The sequence below is a fragment of the Dama dama genome, chromosome 6 (assembly GCF_033118175.1).
Source record: "Dama dama isolate Ldn47 chromosome 6, ASM3311817v1, whole genome shotgun sequence".
Lineage (NCBI taxonomy): Eukaryota > Metazoa > Chordata > Mammalia > Artiodactyla > Cervidae > Dama > Dama dama.
Genome location: NC_083686.1, coordinates 25,888,250 through 25,908,681, shown reverse-complemented (window position 1 = coordinate 25,908,681; position 20,432 = coordinate 25,888,250). Strand labels below are relative to the sequence as shown.

General features: G+C 39.3%; 1 protein-coding gene and 1 pseudogene across 2 annotated transcripts in view; one reads left to right on the top strand and one right to left on the bottom strand.

Moving 5' to 3' along the window:
* Positions 1 to 580: 580 nt before the first annotated feature.
* On the top strand, positions 581 to 1,969 carry LOC133058682 (fatty acid-binding protein, heart-like; annotated as a pseudogene).
* An 8,363-nt stretch (positions 1,970 to 10,332) lies between these two features.
* The window catches only part of CDKL2 (cyclin dependent kinase like 2), a 50,448-nt gene continuing 40,348 nt past the window's right edge, over positions 10,333 to 20,432 (bottom strand). For both annotated transcript variants that reach the window (XM_061145778.1, XM_061145777.1), the window contains 4 exons: positions 19,334 to 19,457; positions 19,003 to 19,109; positions 13,470 to 13,558; positions 10,333 to 12,433 (listed from right to left, as the gene is read on the bottom strand). In XM_061145778.1, coding sequence (XP_061001761.1) covers positions 13,493 to 13,558; positions 19,003 to 19,109; positions 19,334 to 19,457 — 297 coding nt within the window. In that variant the 3' untranslated portion in view covers positions 10,333 to 12,433; positions 13,470 to 13,492. The remainder of the gene's footprint in view (positions 12,434 to 13,469; positions 13,559 to 19,002; positions 19,110 to 19,333; positions 19,458 to 20,432) is intronic.

Here is a 20,432-nt window from a genome sequence, read left to right as displayed (position 1 = left end):
AGAAAGCAAAATCTCTGCTTACTGTATCTTTTCATAGTCATTGTACAAGAAGCAGTCTTTTGTGGTCACCGTAAAATGACTATAATGTTTGATAGCAAACAGAATCCATGTATTACTAAGGTTAGATAATTTGTTGTATCTTCAGTCCAAGGTTTCTTTATGCTTTTTAAATAATCCAGTAATAGAGTAGAATCTATTAGCCAAAATCAGTTTGGGGATTAAAAGCAAAACCTGGGGTGCGAGAGAAAAGGGTGGACTTTTACAAGATACAATCAGTAAAAATTCAGGGAAAGATCTGAAAACCCTGTATGATAATTCATTCTTGTTCCTGTACTGTGCCCTGAGTTGGTAATATCAGTAGCTTTTTACCATGTCCCTCCTGTCCTTAAATTTTACTTTAAAAATTTTATATCCCCAACACTTTCTACCCTTGGAATTTTTCTGTCTTCTGAGTTTTTTTTTTTTAATGTTTAAAAATATGTCGGCATGATAGTCCAATTTTTAACTAGTGACTTGGGCACGATACAATCACTAGAATTTAAAGAGTGGTAGTCATGCCCATATGGGGAAAGATGTTTAGATGTGTTCTTTTGAAATTGAAACTGTAAAAGTAAGTGCTTAAAAGATGTTGTTTGTTGCTCTGTATGGTAAAGACTAATTCTGTTGTATCAAGTACATAATTACTTATCATTTTCTTCCTCCTGACAGCATTAATAAAGGTTTGGTTCTAAACCCCCCCCAAAAAAAAATTCACAAAAAATTAACCATGAATTTATTCATGCCTTGAAGCTAAGTTAAACATAAAATTCTATTCCTACAGCCCACAGTACTACCGATGTTGTAATAATTCACATGTTGGTTATAAGAGTTATGGGGCATCTAGACTGGTTGAGCTGAGACTCGTGTTCACTGGTATCTGGGGAAGACAGTTTTTAATTGGGTAAGGAGAGGGAATTCAGTTGGAGGTTGGGGTCTCAAAGGGAGAAATAAAAGATATAAGATGGCATGTCCTTCCACAACCACCACCCAGATTGAACTGGAGCTGGGTGATGAGCAGCAGATGATGATCAAAATGTCTTTTTTTTGGGCCAGTCAGCGTGGCATGTGGGATCTTGGTTCCCCAACCAGGGATCAAACCTGTGCCTGGATGCCAGAGAAGGGCCCCTGCCAATGTCTTTAAAAGACACTTTAGGGTCTTCCTTGGTGGTGCAGTGGTAAAGAACCCTCCTGCCAATGCAGGAGATGGTGGGTCTCCGATCCCTGGTCCGGGAAGATCCCACATGCTGTAGAGTAACTAAGCCCCTGTGCTCCAGAGCCCAGGAGCCACAATTACTGAGCCCACAATGTTGCCACTATTGAAATCCGTGAGCATAGAGCCCATGCTCCCCAACAAGAGAAGCCCTCACACCACAACTAGAGAGTTAGCCCCTGCTTGCCACAACTAGAGGAAAGTCTGTGCAGCAACAAAGACCCAGCAGAGCCAAAAATAAATTTAAAAATTAAAGAAAAATTTTTTAAAGAAAGCGAGTCCCAGAGTCCTTGCATGCATTCTCTGTCTTCTGTTTCCCAGACTAGCCCAGCCTCACTACAGTGGACACCTTCATGGGTACCTGGAAGTTAGTGGAGAGCAGGAATTTCGATGAAAACGTGAAGTCACTTGGTGTGGGCCAATATGACCAAGCCTACCACAGTCATCGAAGTGAATGGGGATACAATCACCATAAAAACCCAAAGTACCTTCAAGAAGAGGGAGGTCAGCTTCAAGCTGGGAGTGAATTTCAATGAGACAACAGCAGATGACAGGAAGGTCAAGTCCATCGTGATGCTGGATGGAGGCAAACTTGCCCACCGGCTGAAGTGGAATGGACAAGAGACAACACTTGTACAGGAAACAGTTGATGAGAAACTCATCCTGCCACTCACCCACAGCAGTGCAGTTTGCCATCGTACTTATGAGGAAGGGGCATGACCTGTCCACTCCTTTACTGACTGCTCTTCTGCCAGTTGGCTACTCATGGACTCGGCACCAGGTTGCCTCACTTTTCTCCCCTGGCATTTTATATAAATCTACTTTGATTGGGGAAATTTTCCTGGTGTCAGGTGGCATCAGCCTGAATCCAGTTCCAATCTCATTGTGTATGTTTGGTTCTTTAACTGAATCCAAAGGGTGCTCTGAGGTCAATAATGCAGAGCCAAGGCCAAAAAAGAAAGAAAGCAGCCTTTAGGAGCCTCTGAAAAGAGCAGAGCTGCTTTGGGATGAATGTGACAAAGTATCACACAGTTTTAAGAAGGGGGCCCTTGTCTCCACCTCTGCACAGAACTTACTCCTTCTCTGAAAAATAGAAGTAATGACTTGTGGGAAGTCAGAAGACAGCAGCATTCTCATACAAGGCGCTGGTTTCATCCTGGCTGGGGGGTGTGGTGGGATGCTATCCACCTATGCAGTGTTGAACTGCCTTCTGAGGATTTGTGGGCAGCAAGTGTCAGCAAGGGACATTCAAACCAGGAAGGAAGTTTGGGTCTGCATGGGTCTGCCCCTGAGTGATTGGTCTGAGGCACATTCAAACACTGGGGTTTTCTAAGTTCCTGATTAAAAATGAAAAACTAAGAAAGAGCCAACTTCTTTTGTAAACATTACCTTATGGCACTTCAAAAATCATTTGAAGAGGTGTGCTAGCTTGCTTGGACTGCCTTTACGAAGGCTGGGTGGCTTAAATAATAGAGACTTATTTTCTCTGAGTTCTAGAGGCTGATGGTCCAGGATCAAGGCATCAGCAGGATGGGTTTGCTCAAACTACTCTCTCCTTGGTTTGCAGATGGTCACACGCTCACTGCCTCCTCACATGGCCTTTTCCTTGCGCCTGTGTGCCTCTGCTGTCTCTCTTGTGTATCCACATATTCTCTTAGTAAGGACATCAATCAAATTGGATTTGGACCCACCATAATGGCCTCATTTTAACTTCCATCACCTTTTTTAAGGTACTATCTCCAAAGATATCACATTCTGAAGTACGGTGGACAAGGCTTCAAAGTAGGAATTTGAAGGGGATGAGTTCAGCCCGTAACAGGAGATATCCAATTTTGATAGCAGTTATTACAAACTTTCAGGAGAGCTGCATAATGTAGAGAGGGCTGCTCTGACTCTAAAGAACACAAGGGTTACAATGCTCAGGTACTTTTTTAAAAATTGAAGTATAGTTGATGTACAATATTCTATAAGTTATAGATGTATAATATGGTGATTCACAATTTTAAAGGTTATACTCCATAGTTACATTGGCTAGGACTTCCCTGGTGGTTCAGTGGTTAAGAATCCACCCTGCAATTCAGGGGACATGGGGTCAATCTCTGGTCAGGGAACTCAGATCCCACATGCCATGGAGCAAAGATCCTGCATGATGTAATGAAGATCCTGCGAGCCACAACTGAGACCCTATGCAGCCATAAATTTAAAAAAAAAAAAAAAAAGAATCTGCCTGCTGATGAAGGGCACACGAGTTTGATCCCTGCTCCAGGAAGATTCCACATGCTGCAGAGCAACTAAGCCCATGAGCCACAACTACTGAGCCTGAGCACCCTAGAGCCCATGCTCTGCAACAAGCAAAGCCCCTCTCACCACAACTAGAGAAAGCGGGCATGCAGTAACAAAGACCCAGAGCAGCCAAAATATAAATACATACTTTTTTTTAAATTGGCTCTATTCCCCATGTTGTACAATGCATCCTTGTAGCTTATTATATACCTAATAGCTTATACCTCCTTTCCTCCCTTCCCTCTCCCCACTGGTAACCACTAGATTATTCTCTAGATCTGTGAATCTTTTTGTTATAGTCACTGGTTTGTTGTCTTTTTTTAAATTCCACATGTAAGTGATATAATACAGTATTTGTCTTTCTCTGTTTGACTTATTTCACTTCACATAATGCCCTCCAAGTTCAACAATGTTGCTACAAATGGTAAAATTTCATTCTTTTGGGGGGGGGGGGCTGAATATATACGTACTGGGGGCTTCCCAGGTGGTGCTAGTGGTAAAGAACTCACCTGCCAATGCAGGTAGACTTAAGAGATGCAGGTTCAACTCCTGGGTCGGGAAGATTCCATGGAGGAGGGCACAGCAATCCACTCCAGTCTTCTTGCCTGGAGAATCCCATGACAGAGGAGCCTGGTGGGCTACAGTCCATAGGGTTGCAAAGAGTCAGACATGAGGGAAGCGACTTAGCATGTATATGTGTACCACATCATCTTTATCCTTCATCTGTTGATGGACACTTAGGTTGCTTTCATATTTTGGCAACTGTAAATAATGCTGCTGTAAACATTAAGGTGCATGTATTTTTTTCCTCTGTTTTTGGTTTGCTTTTTTTCCCCAAATACATACCCAAGAGCAGAATTGCCAGCGTACGATAGTTCTATTTTTAGATTTTTGAGAAACCTCCATACTGTGGTCTGTAGTAGCTGCACCAATTTACATTTCCAACAGCAGTTTACAAGGGCTCCCTTTTCTCCACATCCTTACCAGTGCCAGTGCAGACTAATTCTCCAATTTCCATTCACTGTGAGCATCAGCTTACATTTGGCTACTTGTAAATCACACTTGCAAACTCTATCCAATTCATTCCAAAGACGTTCAGCACCCTTTTTGGATTAGCATTCTTTGAGGTGGGCTGATCCACCTTCCTGCCACTCTGCCTTTACCCTTCTGCTCACCTTTCATCGTTGTGAGGCAAATTTACTTTCATAATTTTCCAAATTCTTTTCATTTACTCAGGATTCTCAGTGAAATCCACAGCTCCTCCTCCCCACAGGAATGCTCCCACCAGCATAGCTCTCCTCCAGCCACTGCTTCTGCCTCGCTGACCTCTGAGTCATCAGCCACTTGCTGACATTAGGGGAGAACCTGACCCAATCAGAGACAAAGTCCACATACCTTGGGTCTCTTCGGCTCCCTCTATGCTTCCTAGAGCTCCTTGTTGCTCAGTTGCTAAGTCTTGTCTGGCTCTTTGAGACCCCATGGACTGAAGCACACCAGGCTTCCCTGTCCTCCACTATCTCTTGGAGTTTGCTCAGGTTCATGTCCATTTAGTTAGTGATGCTATCTAACTGTCTCATTCCCTGCTGCCTTCATCTCTGTTTGCTAAATCAAATAGATTAAGCAATCCTTAACACTGGGCCCTTAAAATCGGGGAAAGAAGACCACTTACTGCGTGGACAAAATGGCAAATAACACCCCTCAGGTGAAATTCATCACAGGTCTTAGCACTTTTCCCCTTAGGACGAAAATCACTTACAATGAACGGGGTTTTACTGCCACCTCCTGGATCATGCTTGGCAGCACTGAGCAGCCCTGGGCGGAGCCAAAGGAGTAGGTATCACCATAGCGAAGTGGATATAATGTCAACTACAAAAACTCCCAAGCTCAGAACTTTCAATACTCTCCTTAAATAACTTCCAGCCATCCAAGCAGAACTGACTTCTTCATTCCTCTACCCTAAAAAAAATGCCTCTCTCTCATTAACTTATTTCCTCCCAAGACTCAACAGAAGAAAGGGGATCTGAGATCTGACCACCTTACCTGGGATGACAAGTATAATTAAACATAGGCAGAACACTCAATGACATAAATCAAAGCAAGGTCCTCTATGAGCCACTTCCTAGAGTAACAGAAATAAAAACAAAAGTAAATAAGTGGGACCTGATTAAACTTAAAAGATTTTGCACTATAAGCAACTATAAGCAAGGTGAAAAGACAACCCTCAGAATGGGAGAAAATACTAGCAAATGAAACAACTGACAAAGGATTAATTTCCAAAATATACAAGCAGCTCATACAACTCAATACCAGAAAAACAACCAACCCAATTAAAAAGTGGGGAAAAGACCTAAACAGACATTTCTCCAAAGAAGACATACAGATGGCTAATAAACACATGAAAAGATGCCGAACATCGCTCATTAGAGAAATGCAAGTCAAAACCACAATGAGATATCACCTCATACTGGTCAGAATGGCCATCATCAAAAAGTCTACAAACAACAAATGCTGGAGAGGGTGTGGAAAGAAGGAAATGCTCTTGCACTGTTCATGGGAATGCAAATTGATGCCACCACTGTGGAAGATGATATGGAGATTCCTTAAAAACTAGGAATAAAACCACCATATGACCCAGCAATCCCACTTCTAGGCATAGAAGGAAACCTGAGGAAACCAGGCTTGAAAAAGACACATGTATCCCTTTGTTCTTCGCAGCACTGTTTACGATAGCTAGAACATGGAAGCAACCTAGATGTCCATCGACAGATGAATGGATAAAGAAGTTGTGGTACATATGCAGAATGGAATATTACTCAGCCATAAAAAGGAATGCATCTGAGTCAGTTCTGATGAGGTGGATGAACCTAGAACCTATTATACAGAGTGAAATGAGTCAGAAAGAGAAAGATACATATCGTATTCTAACGCAGATGTACAGAATCTAGAAAAATGGTTCTGAAGAATTTATTTACAGAGCAGCAATGGAGAAACAGACATAGAGAATAGACTTATGGACATGGGGAGAGGGGAGGAGAGGGTGAGATGTATGGAAAGAGTAACATGGAAAGTTACATTACCATATGTAAAATAGATAGTCAACAGAAATTTGCTATATGGCTCAGGAAACTCAAACAGGGGCTCTTTATCAACGTAGAGGGGTGAGATGGGGAGGGAGGCGGTAGGGAGGTTAAAAAGGGAAGGGACATATGTATACCAATGGCTGATTCATATTGAGATTTGACAGAAAACAACAAAATTCTATAAAGCAATTATCCTTCAATAAAAAAAAATAAATTAAAAAAATACATTCTCCAGGCTGCACCGCATTTCCCAGTTTAAAATAATTTTTGACCTACAATATACTCTTTACCAAACTATGTTATCTAAATCTGGTGTTTGTATTTGTTTTCAGGAGGTGGGAAACATACCTACAAAGGAAAATCTCCAATAGTAGAGCTGAAATCTGCTTCAGGTTTTTTTAAGACCTTTAATATCCTTCCTTAACTAAAGCATAGTTACTCCAATACTTTGGCCACCTGATGCGAAGAGCTGACTCATTTGAAAAGACCCTGATGCTGGGAAAGATTGAAGGCAGGAGGAGAAGGGGACGACAGAGGATGAGATGGCTGGATGGCATCACCAACTCGGTGGACATGAGTTTGAGTAAACTCTGGGAGCTAGTGATGGACAGGGAGGCCTGGCGTGCTGTGGTCCTTGGGGTCACGAAGAGTGGGACATGACTGAGCCACTGAACTGAACTGAACTTTCACCCAGTTTGGTCCCCATGGTAAATTTTTTAAGATTTACTCATTTATTTTTGTCTGTGCAGGGTCTTCGTTATAGAGTGAGGGCTTTCTCTAGTTGCAGTGAGTAGGGGCTGCTCTTCACTGTGAAGCATGGGCTTCTCATTGCCGTGGCTTGTCTTCTTGTGGAGCAAAGCTCTGGGGCACACGGGCTCCAGAGCACAGGCTCAGTAGTTGTGATGCATGGGCTTAGCTGCTCTGAGGCATGTGGGATCCTCCCAGTTCAATTCACCACTTTTCTCTCACTGAATTCTTTTTTGTGCTGAAACATAAAGGACTATAATACCAGAGCTCGTCAGAGCCCCTGAAACAACACCAAACAGGTTCAGGTTCAGGAGAGAAGTAACCAATGGAGACGTTGTTGTGGGACAGAAGGATTGGTTTCAATTCAAGCAGCAGTTAATGGAAGTCGCCTTCCACACTTAGAGGCATGTGTATGTGTGTTCAGTCGCCTCAGTCATGTCCAACTCTTTTGCAACACTAAGGACTGTAACCCTCCAAGCTCCTCCGTCTGTGGAATTCTCCAGACAAGAATACTGGAGTGGCATTATCAGAGAAATGCAAATCAAAACCACAATGAGGTACCATTACACGCCAGTCAGGATGGCTGCTATCCAAAAGTCTACAAGCAATAAATGCTGGAGAGGGTGTGGAGAAAAGGGAACCCTCTTACACTGTTGGTGGGAATGCAAACTAGTACAGCCGCTATGGAAAACAGTGTGAAGATTCCTTAAAAAACTGGAATTAGAACTGCCATATGACCCAGCAATCCCACTCCTGGGCATACACACTGAGGAAACCAGATCTGAAAGAGACACGTGCACCCCAAGGTTCATCACAGCACTGTTTATAATAGCCAGGACATGGAAGCAACCTAGATGCCCATCAGCAGACGAATGGATAAGGAAGCTGTGGTACATATACACCATGGAATATTACTCAGCCATTAAAAAGAATTCATTTGAATCAGTTCTAATGAGATGGATGAAACTGGAGCCCATTATACAGAGTGAAGTAAGCCAGAAAGATAAAGACCAATACAGTATACTAACGCATATATATGGAATTTAGAAAGATGGTAACGATAACCCTATATGCAAAACAGAAAAAGAGACACAGATATACAGAACAGAACTTTGGACTCTTTGGGAGAAGGCAAGGGTGGGATGTTTCGAGAGAACAGCGTTGAAACATGTATATTATCTAGGGTGAAACAGATCACCAGCCCAGGCTGGATGCATGAGACAAGTCCTCGGGCCTGGTGCACTGGGAAGACCCAGAGGGATTGGGTGGAGAGGGAGGTGGGAGGGGGGATCGGGATGGGGAACACATGTAAATCCATGGCTGATTCATGTCAATGTATGACAAAAGCCACTACAATATTGTAAAGTAATTAGCCTCCAACTAATAAAAATTAATGAAAAAAAAAAAAAGAACACTGGAGTGGGTTGCCGTTCCCTCTTCTAGGGGATCTTCTGACCTAGGGATCAAACCCGTGTCTCCTGTCTCTTGCACTGACAGGTGGATTCTTTACCACTGAGCAACTGGGGAAGCCTCTAGAGGCATGGAGATCGCTAAATGGAGATAAACTGACATAAAAGCCTGTTCTCTTGACTGACTGGAGATCCTACCCTCGTGTAGGGAGAAAACATGCTGAATTGAAATATTTTGGTTTCACTGTCCTGACTCCTCATTTAATTCATGTTAACCAATAACACGGTTTCCAAAATTTGGCTAAAGCCATCCTCATTTCTACAGGAGATGACCCTTCACGCCAAAGTAGAACAAGAAGGGATTAAATAAGGCTATGCAATGGAGGGAAGTAAAATTTCACTGAAAGCAAAGGAAAACAACATTTTGTGGGTGAGTTTTTGTTTTGTTTTCAGTTTCTCAGTATATAATAACATCACAAATATCCACAAGAATAATACCCAAAAATATCTACAAACACAAAGCTCTAAATCACAAGTTACTTACAAGTGATGACAAGTGATTGGTGGTAAGGCACTTCTCAGAAAGACATGTTAAGAAACAGATAAGCTTTATCATAATTATGAGCTTTCCTGGTGGCTCAGTGGTAAAGAATTCGCTTGCTAATCTAATGCAGGAGACTTGGGTTCTATCCCTGGGTCAAGAAGATCCCCTGGAGAAGAAAATGGCAACCGACTCCAGTACTCTTGTCTGGGAAATCCCAAGGACAGAGGAGTCTGGAAGGCTACAGTCCATGGGGTAGCTAAAGAGTCAGAGACCAGTTAGTGACTGAACAACAACATGGTAATTACACTTTCAAGTTACTTCACGTCTGAAGCTACAAAGAGAGAAAATTAGACCTTTTAAAAAGTGATATGAAAACAACCTTTTTCATTCACATGGAGGAGTGTTAAGGGCCCATTTCTAATGCTAAAACACAACACAAAACAATGGGGAAAAATCCATTTAGTCCAATTTTCTAGGACCAGCCTTAAAACCTCAAAAACAGTGATGCTGAGGTCTCTCATTCCTGTCAATGGTTCGGTTATAGGAAGCAGAGCTTAGAAAACAAGTCAAGCACATTTTCCTATCTAGTGTAACACATAATTTACTATAGATCCAGCCTTGGAGCAAAACTAAAGCAAAGGAACCGACGATGAGAGAGTCACAAGAGAAAACGCATCTTCTGTGGCCCCATTTCTATAGGATGTTAGCTATCCTAACCAAGCAAGGTATTCTCTCTTACCAAGTAAGGTATTCTCAATCAAGAGAACCAGGTTTTAAGATTGAGTTTGTCACAATTTTTACCAGGTCATCTTTATAAGACAAGTAAAGGACAACACAGGATCAGGCTGCTTGTATCACTGGCTGTACAAGAAAATTAACTTGCTACCCCTGTTTCCTAAATTTTGAAAAAAAAATTAACAATTATTTCAAACTTATTTGTTAAAAATATGCAGTGCTGCATGCATTATTCATGGTCTCAAATAAAAATCAAGCAAAAACCATATATGGAGCTCAGTAAGATATAATATTTATTAATTTTAAAACATACACACACACAGCAAGCCCATTTCCCCCACCAGTACATACATATATTTTCTATTAGTAAGTGGCTTAATCATATCCTTGTAGGTGAGAAAAAGTTAAAGTAACCTCAAACTGAAAAGAGGGATTATTTTGGTTCAGTATCTATGGCCCCAATTTGTAAAATCTTCTTTTTTAAGTAGTTCTGCAAGTTCTAAACAGATAAGATCCTCAAGTCTTAACCTGGACTTACAGTAAATCATTATTAGCTCCTTAACTCTGAAGTTCACAATATGTTTTAATAAACAAAAAAATGCCCAAAAGCAAATATAGAAATGAGAAGGTTATAGATCTTAGATCCTTAGACACTGAGATGATATTTTCACACTGATCTAAAAATTAAAACTACATAGAAATAAACTAGAGAAACACTTGGCTTTTTAAGTATCATCTGTTTTCCATGCTGTAGAGTCTCTTGGCAGTATTTTTCAAAGTAAAAATAAAATAATATTTTAATGTGAAGCCGATTAGTACTTACACACGAATTTTGTTCAGCATGTTAGCCATAAAAATCTAGTCAAATACCTGGTCAGAGGTTAAAGATAGAATTTCAGAATCAAGACCAAATTTTAGTTGAACCACCGATAGACTCCACATTGGAGCCTCTTATTTTGCCTCCTCTGGAATGTCCTACTCTTTTGAAGCCCAAGTATCTAAGGTCAGAATTTCAATATTAAGCTCCCAGAGAAAAGTGCTAGTTAAATTTGGGAGTTAAGTTCTAGCCAATGCCTTCTGGAAAAAAAAAAAAACATGTTGTTAAAATTGGTTAAGGCAAAAAAAATGTCCACACAAATTCTGGTCCCCTTAACAACTATTCTCTAAATGCGGAGCATGACTTACAACCCAGAAACCAAAATCCTGCAGTCCAATTGGTTTAACATTACCACACAAAAGTTTGGACCACTCTGCTGGTAAAGATGTATGGGCTGATGGTAAATGATCTTGCACCTTGACAAAAAGTTCTGGGGAAGGCCTAAGTGTTTGAGGAACCAAGGAGAGAGGAACATCTCTAGGTTCTGTCTAATGTCACCTTCAAACTGTCAGTGGGACAAGAGTGAAGTCCTAACAGTGGACATTCCCTCCCTAAAGCATTTCCAACTGGAGAGTTTCATAGACACTGGCCCAGAAAAGAGTAATCAGCCTGAGTCGACTGGTATAACACAGCTTCAGCCCTCAAACTCTGTATGGCTACCTCTTTTTTTTTTTTCAAATGAGAAGCACAGTACTCAGCTCCAAGGTAAACTTAACAAAATTCTTCTTCACCACTCATTTCAATCACATTCCTACACACAGGAACATGAGCACTAGAATCTTACAAAACAGAGGACTATCCAATGCCAGAACCACACTAAGTTATTAGAAATAAAGGTTTCTTTGCAAAATTTGCTTTAGTGTGGTTCTTAGAAGATCAGCAGAGAGGCCAAATTCCCATAATAACACTGATCAAACATTAACAATAATCACAGAAACCAAAGACACACTTCTATCCATAGAGAGTAGTTACTTTTCTCCTTAAAGCATAGAAACAAGCAAGATTTTTTAATGTGTTTTATAATTAAGTTTGGGTAAAGGAAACATTTTCTCTTTTTGATCCTTTTTTTTTTTTCATTTTCTTCAATTGATCCTAGTTTTGATCATCTACCTCCACTGAACTCACTTCCAAATAAAGGTACACATTTATACAGATAACACACAAGATTCAATGCATAAATAACAAAACCTTTTAAATGCTTCTCTCTCTCTCTTTTTTTTACTCACTTTAAATACACAATCTACTAATAGTAAATACACATTCATAGAACAAGAACCCTATCACTATTCTTTCATTTGATATATCTTGAAATAGCATCAACGGACTTGAAAGGTGAGGGGATAACAGTTTTTCAATCTTCCTGTGAAACACATGGATGATGTCTTTTCTTCTGCTGCAAGGCCTTTCTCAGAAAACACAGGCAGTTCAGAAGTCAATGCTCAAAGCCATGAATCTCTGCTTCTAGAATTCTGCTGCACAAGAATGTCGTCTCAGGTACCACAGAAGCATCTAAAAGTAAAGGGGGATATACGTCACCCAATAGTTTATATAAATTCCTTCTAGAAATTAATTTCTACCTCTCTTGTTTTCTTACCCTGTCTATATTGATAGTCTTGGTAGGTATTATATAGTCTAAGAAAACCATGTGCATCAAAACCAAGATTTTAAAGACAGTCTTCGGGATAATTACTCACCAAAATTACCATGTATAGCACATCCCCTTTTATATAAATAATGACTAATTTTGACAAAATAGATGCAAATTTTAAGAGAGCTTGAAGTTTACACAGTATGTATAATGAATGCATTGCAAATGACTTCCACTAGGGCCTTGGAAAGGACCTCTAAAAATGAGAAATTAAAATTTAAAATTTGTTCACATCACAGTAAATTCACATTTGGTGTCACAGACATTCAAAATACTTTGTGGAGGTTGAAAGATTAATTCCAACAACACAGTTATGAGAATGTGGGGTTTTATTACCAATACATTTCACAGAGTTAATGAGATATTCAACTTTGAATGATGTGTGTGAGCTCACATAGAAAATTATCACCCCCAAAAGGTCTGATTTGGAGGGGGTCTGATTTTGATTTTTAGCATTAAAAAGTTCTATTTAAAAGGAAAGCAATCACCGGGTTTAGTGCTGATACCTCTTTATTAGGAAAAAGATTATCTAGCAATCCTTTACTCTTTCTTGTTTTACAAGCCCAAAGGGCATATGACTGATAAGAGAGATAAGTCTGTATCCTCCTGGAGCTCTTGTCACCCTAAGTTCACATTACTGTATCCAATAAAACATAGCAGATTAGTTTAAAAACAAGAGATGTAAGCTCTATGAAAAAGGATTTCATCCCAGAGACAAACGCTACTCCTGTTTTTGTTTTTTTTTTAAGTGGTACAATTCTTTGTCTATCAGGAGTTCCCACAGAGCCAAACATGGAAGAATATTTTGGCTGAGAATCTGTAGCTTTAACAAGCTATTAACACAAAACATTTCCCATGAAGGGTAACACAGCTCCAAGTGTGAGAAATCAGACCTACCCATTTCAGAACCGACAGGACACTCAGTGCTGGTGTTCCACGGGAGGCAAATCAGCCTCTGAATCATCTGACAGGGGAGACTTTGACACCTAGAAGTTAATAATTGAACATAACAGATTCTCAGTAATTGCCAAAGTCCTACCTCCCCCACATCCCAATTCTTGTTCAAACATCAGATGATTAGGACTAACTATTCATATGGATAGCTCAAGCTGCTTATACAGAAAAAGATGAAGTAATGACTTCATCATACTCTTTGACCTCATTGTTGATATATATGCTAAATGATACTTCTGAAGTGCCAGGGCAATGTAAACCTGCTGTAACCCATGTTTACTACCTATCAAAAAAATAAATGAATCAAAACCCTTTGGAAAAAAATACAAAAAAAAAAAAAAAACAACAACTGAGGATGAAGGACAAGAGTCAAAACTTGGAGATACAACCCTTCATGTGGGAGTAAGTTTCCAGTTTTGTTTGATTTTCACCACTGTGACTTTGCCCAAAGGGCAAGCCCTGCTATCAGAGTAGTGAGGAAGTGCAACATAGATCAGTAGATATTACTCAATCTGAAAAAAACAGAAAAAAAGATTGAAGAAGGTGAATAGCCTCAGGAACCTGTAAAAACAAAACAAAACAAAAACCTACCAAAAGGCCTACCATATAAGTCACTGGAATTTCATAACGAGAAAAGAAAGAAATCATGGCAGAAAAAAATATTTGAAGAAATAATGACCAAAACTTGCCAAATTTGGTAACAGAAATCAGTTCGCAGATTCAAGAAGCTCAGCAAATTTCAGAAGGATACACTCAAAGAGAACTATGCCCAAACATAAGATATTCAAGCTAATGAACACAAAAGACAAAGCTTAGACATTGAAAGCAGCTAGAGAAAAATGACCGAGAAGGCAGTGGCACCCCACTCCAGTACTCTTGCCTGGAAAACCCCATGGATGGAGGAGCCTGGTGGGCTGCAGACCATGGGGTCACTAAGAGTAGGACACGACTGAGCGACTTCACTTCCACTTTTCACTTTCATGCATTGGAGAAGAAAACGGCAACCCACTCCAGTGTTCTTGCCTGGCGAATCCCAGGGACAGAGGAGCCTGGTGGGCTGCCGTCTCTGGGGTCGCACAGAGTCAGACACGACTAAAGTGACTTAGCAGCAGAGAAAAATGAAACACTACATACTGAGGAACAATTCAAATACCTAATAATTTTCCACCAGAAACTGTAGTGACTAGAAAACAGAGAAATAATTATCTTTATAGTGCTTAGAGGAAAAATTTATTTTTAAAAAATGTACCAACTCATGTTCTATATCCAGTGAAAACATATTTCAGGAAAGAAGGCAAAATAATAATGTCATTCCCAAATGAAAGAAAAGTAAGAGTTTGTCATTATCATACCTGCTCAGTAAAAAGCATTACAGGAGGTTTTCCAGACAGAAGGAAAATAATATCAGAAATTAAAACTGTAATCTTTAAGAAAGAAGGAAGAACAACATTAAAAGTCAGTAGCTAGGTAAACATAGAAAACTACTTTTATTTGCATAAACTGTTTAAAATACTTACGACTATTTTAGCAAAAAGATAACATAGTGTAGTGAGGTTTTCTATGTATGTGAATAAAATATATACGCTAACTCTAACATAAAGTTCAGGTGTGGGGAAGAGAAATAGGTTTGGAAACCTTCTACATTTTATAAGTGATACAATACTTACTCTAAGTAGACTACAAAAAAATTAGTTACATACACTGTAATCCCTAGAGAATTCATTAAAAAATAATGCAGAGATTATCACCAAAGAGCCAATACTAAAAATATTTAAATACAAAATAAGACTGGAAAGGGAAAACAGAGGAACAAAAAACAACTAATAAAAGATAGCGCTAGATCCAAACACATGAATAATCATATTAATATTTATTGGCCTAAATATTCAGTGGTAGGAAGGATTCTAAAGATATTCCCCTAAGGTATCTGTCCCTGGTTAGTCAATCAAACTCACTTAGCTACTGCTGTGAAAGAACTTTGCACACGAAATTAATTTGGCAATTCAACTGACCCTCAGATAGACTATCCTGGTGGCCCCAAGGAATCACATGTGCCCTTAAAAGCGGAAGAACGTCAGACAGGTGAGGCAGATGACGTAAGAGTGAGTCAAAGGAGTAAGAAAGTTTCAACCACAGTTGCTGGCTTTGAAGGCTGTGGAATTAGGCCATGAGCCATGTGAATGGCCTCTGGAAGCTGAGAACAACCCACCAAGTTACAGTCAGAAAGGAAACGGGACATCAGTCCCACAACTACATGGAACTAGATGCTGCCAACTACTTGAATGAGACTGGAAACGGATTCCCCCTCTAGAGCCTCCAGAGAGAAACACGGTCCTGCTGATATCTTAATTTCAGCCTATGAGACTCTTTTTTTTTTTTTTTTAATGAGGCTCATAAGGAGAGCAGCAGCTATACCTTGACTTCTGATCTATGGAAATTGTGAGGTAACAAATGGAGATTGTTTTAAATTGGTAGTAACTTGTTAGCAGAAATAGAAAACAAACAGACATTCCACTTAAAAGAATCAGAATTGACAGAATGGATACAAAGGGAAGATCCTAATTTATCTGCTGTTGGCAAAAGAAACACTTTAAACATAAAAACCAGATAAGCTGGAAGTAAATGAAAGTATTGATAGAAAGATATACTATGGAGACAAGTAACTGTAAGTACGCTGGAGTGAAGGCTTCCCAGGTGGCACTAGTGGTGAAGAACGCACCTGCCAGAGCAGCACATATGAGACGTGGGTTTGATCCCTGGGTGGGGAAGATCCCCTGGAGGAGGGCATAGCAACCCACTCCAGCATTCTTGCCTGGAAAATTCCATGGACAGAAGAGCCTGGTGGGCTACAGTCCACAGGGTTGCACAGAGTCAGACGTGACTGAAGTGACTCAGCACGCACGCAGGCTGAAGTGACTATTTTAATCTCAGATAAAACAGACTTTGAGGTACAGAGCACCACGAGAGATAAAGTGAGACACTTCAAAATGATAAAAGGGACAATGTATCAGAAAGACAAAGCAAGTATAAACGTGTCTACCTAATAAAACAGAATTTTTAAAATACATGCAAAAATAAACAGAAAAATAGACAATGCCACAATCATAGTGAAAGATCTTGATAGCAGTCTTTCAGGAACTGATGGAACTAAACAAAAAAATAATCAATCAAGAATATACAATGTTTGAGCGCTATCAACCTTAGTCGAATTTCACATTTATAAAACACTACATCCAACAACTAATTATATACATTATTTTTTAAGAGAATAAGGTTTATTCACCAAGACAAACCATGTGCTGGGCCATAAAACACATCTCCATGCATCTAAAAAAATCAAAATCATACAGAGTATATTCTCTGACCACATGGAATTAAATTACAAATTAATAATAAAGTATCTAAAGAATACCCAATACAATGCTTAGAGGAAAAAAATTTGAAGTTATGTCTGTAAATATAAGATGTGTAAGCATGGGGGGGGGGGTGAGGGATTGGAGACAGATTCCGTGGATTAAGCAATACTTCACTTATAGAATCTATCTTACAGATTGTTCCAGAAGGTATACAACAGACTTTTATAAATGTGAAAATGTTCTGTAGTTCAGTGCGTTGATGAACACCATAAAGTAAGGGTGCAAGGCAGGTCACAGCCTCAGAAGGCAGGCCCTTGGCTTTCCGTCTCCAGCTGGGTCTCTTCCCACCTAGATTTCCCACACATAAATTCATGTTATTTTGGTGTTAACCTGTGCTTTTTCAATGCACCTACTTTCTCTTTCATTGTATTTTAAATGCAAATGGGAGCTGAAGAAATAACCTGAGAGGAAAAACTGCAGAACCAGTTTACAAATATAAAACGATTAGTTCAGAACGAGAAAGAAAAATATTGAAGAAGGGGGAAGGCAGCTAAAGTTTTTCTTCCATTGCAATGCAACAAGATTGAGCTGTGTTGATCCCAAAAGTGCTTTGAACAATAATGTGCTCACAAAGAGCAAGTGGGAAATTTTGCTTTTAAAATCTGCTTTACATTTAACTTTCGCAGTATACGAGGAATTTCCCGCAACACTGTAGTTCCTAAAAATAAAATCTGTGGCCATGCTTCATCTTCACACAATAGGAATTTGTTTAGCTTTAATGATGTTGCTCCCGAAATGGCTGGCAAGGGATAAGGCAAAAAGCAACAGCCGTCTATAAATGTTTTTCTCAGAATCACTCAGTAACTGCCTCTGTAATTTGTTATCCTCAGCAATAGCATTCCCCTTGTTTGCAGAGTTGTACAAATTATTTCAGGAGTAACAGTAGGAAAAAGCACCCACATAGAGGAGGAGGGTACATACAGGGGCTGTCTAGGAAATGGAGATACTTAAACAATCGGGATGGAGAATTCCAAAATAAAAGTTGCAGCAAGCAGAAGTAAAAACTTGTTTGAGGAAGAAAAGTGGGGGGAAAAAAAGAAGTAAAGGGAAAAATTCAGTGATACATGTCTCAAGTTTGCAGCTAGTTATGGATGGCCCAAGAGATTAAAAAGTTTGCCAGTTTTCTTAGGGATATGACTATTGTTGATATGAAAGTAGCAGAAATGTAAATATTCTGGAGAGATAAGAGAAATTACAGAAAAAGACTATATGGAATAGAAAATCTCTAGCACGAACCTAGAGGGGTGGGATGGGGTGGGAGGTGGTAGTGAGGTTCAGGAGGGAGGGGACATATGTGTACCTATGGCTGATTCATGTTGATGTATGGCAGAAACCCACACAATACTATAAAGCAATTATCCTTCAATTAAGATAAATAAATTTAAAAAGAAAATCTCTAGCATGGATGGAACAGATTGCCCTAGGGAAAAGTGTCAAATAAACAATACCTTTTAAGAGGATAAAAATAATTCCAGAGTTTAACTCTTTGAAAGATGGGTAATATTAATAAGTTTGGTATTATTGCAGTGAAATGCCATAAGCTACAATAAAGAATAGGTATGTTAAAGCCACAGCTAGGCTACATACACACACACACAATTTTTTAACCTATAAAAAACTGATCACTGTAAGCTGGGAAATGTTTATGTAAATATATATGTAATAAGGGTGCTTAATGCAATGAATCATAAAATAAAATTTAACATACAAATTTTACAGATGTCACTAATAAACCTACCCAATCCATAAAAGCAAACTCTCCATATGACACTTTAAAAGGAAGTATGCGTGCTAAGTCACTGCAGTTGTGTCTGACTCTTTGCAACCGTAAGGACTGTTGCCCACCAGGCTCCTCTGTCCACGGGATTTCCCAGGCAAGACTATTGAGTGGGTTGCCATGCCCTCCTCCAGGGGATCTTCCCCACCCAGGGATAGAACCCACATCTCCCGCAGTTTCTGCACTGCAGGCGGACTCTTTACCACTGAGCCACCCAGGAAGCCCAAAAGAAAGTATGAAAGAAACCCAAGTTCCATGAAACCTACAGAGAGTATTTCTGTACCTGCTGTAAGGCGATACTGGGGGTGTGCAAGTCAATTGTGGCCAGAGACGGAATTCGAGATTCTGAAAGATTTTTGTTCTCTTTCTTTATTAGCCTGGAATTCCGAGCTAGACAAAAATAACCATGAACAGAGTGAGAAAATGAGACATTTTTGTTAGTTTTTCACATTCTATATCTGTCCCTCAGTCTGTAGTTATTGTACATAAGTCTACATTTTCACATACTTAAATATGTAAAGTTACTAAAAATTTTAATATTGTTAGTTTACTTAACATACATTTTAAATAATGTATACAAAAAGGCTGAAATAGTAAAAGCATTATAAACATACCGATGCCTTCCAGGGCTTTTAGTTCAGGGAGATGATTATAATTTAGTTCAGGCAAACGGACATCTGTCTTTGAGTATTCCCTTCTTTTCTTATTTGCCTGAAGTAGGCTCTTTTCACTAGCAACCTAATATCATCAGAATGGTTAACACAAATGAATTAGCTTCCAGGTAAGCTTGTCCCCTTTCATAACTACTATATTCATATCTTAAAATTTATGGAATTCAAAAGCTGGAATAATATAAAGTTTGAGGAACACTAATAACAAATGAAACAACTTCACCTATTTATTTCAAATCTCTTCCTAATTTACTAAAATTGCTAACAAGTGGGATGCTTGATTGCTCTGAGTTTCTCCTTCCTCCACCAACTGTCAGTCTAAGTTCTGGCAAGCATCACAAGGTTAAAAGATGGGCATCAGTGTCCTGGTCTTTCAGGCCAGCAAGGTCAGGCCTTATGACACTTGCTGGACTTTTATGCATATAGTTGTTATTGACACCTGAATTGGGAATAGCTCATCTTGTCACAGATCACATCTCCTAGCACATTTTTCACTTTCCCAATGGTAATCTTGTTACTCGTTTTTTTACATTTGTCCTTGTCTCCCTCCTCAGCATTAGCAAACGATATTATCTTCCTAGAAATACATTTTATTAAGGTATAAAGTATAAAATTATTATTCCAATTATTTTCCTAATCTTTCTTAGTACTATTACTTCATATTTTATAAAGTCTGGAAAAATAATAAAGAACAGAAGTAGCACCTCAATTCTGCACCTTTGTGAGTTTGACATTTTCCCAATCTGTTTCATTTAAGAAACACAGAGACTCTACAATCTTTTCCATATTTTCAGAACAGATGATACAGAGATATTATATGATTTGCTAAAAGGAAAAAACCACATATAGATGATGAAATCATATGTATGTCCATGTATATACACATACATATATAAACAGTGAAATATACACACAAAGACTATAATGACAGTGTCAAGCCCTTAAGGTTCCAGATGTCTTGAGTTTAATATTCTGTGAACTACCCTGCCTCCCAGAAAGTCTTCAGAAGTCCTGTAGTGAACTTTTGAGTTTCTTTATCTGA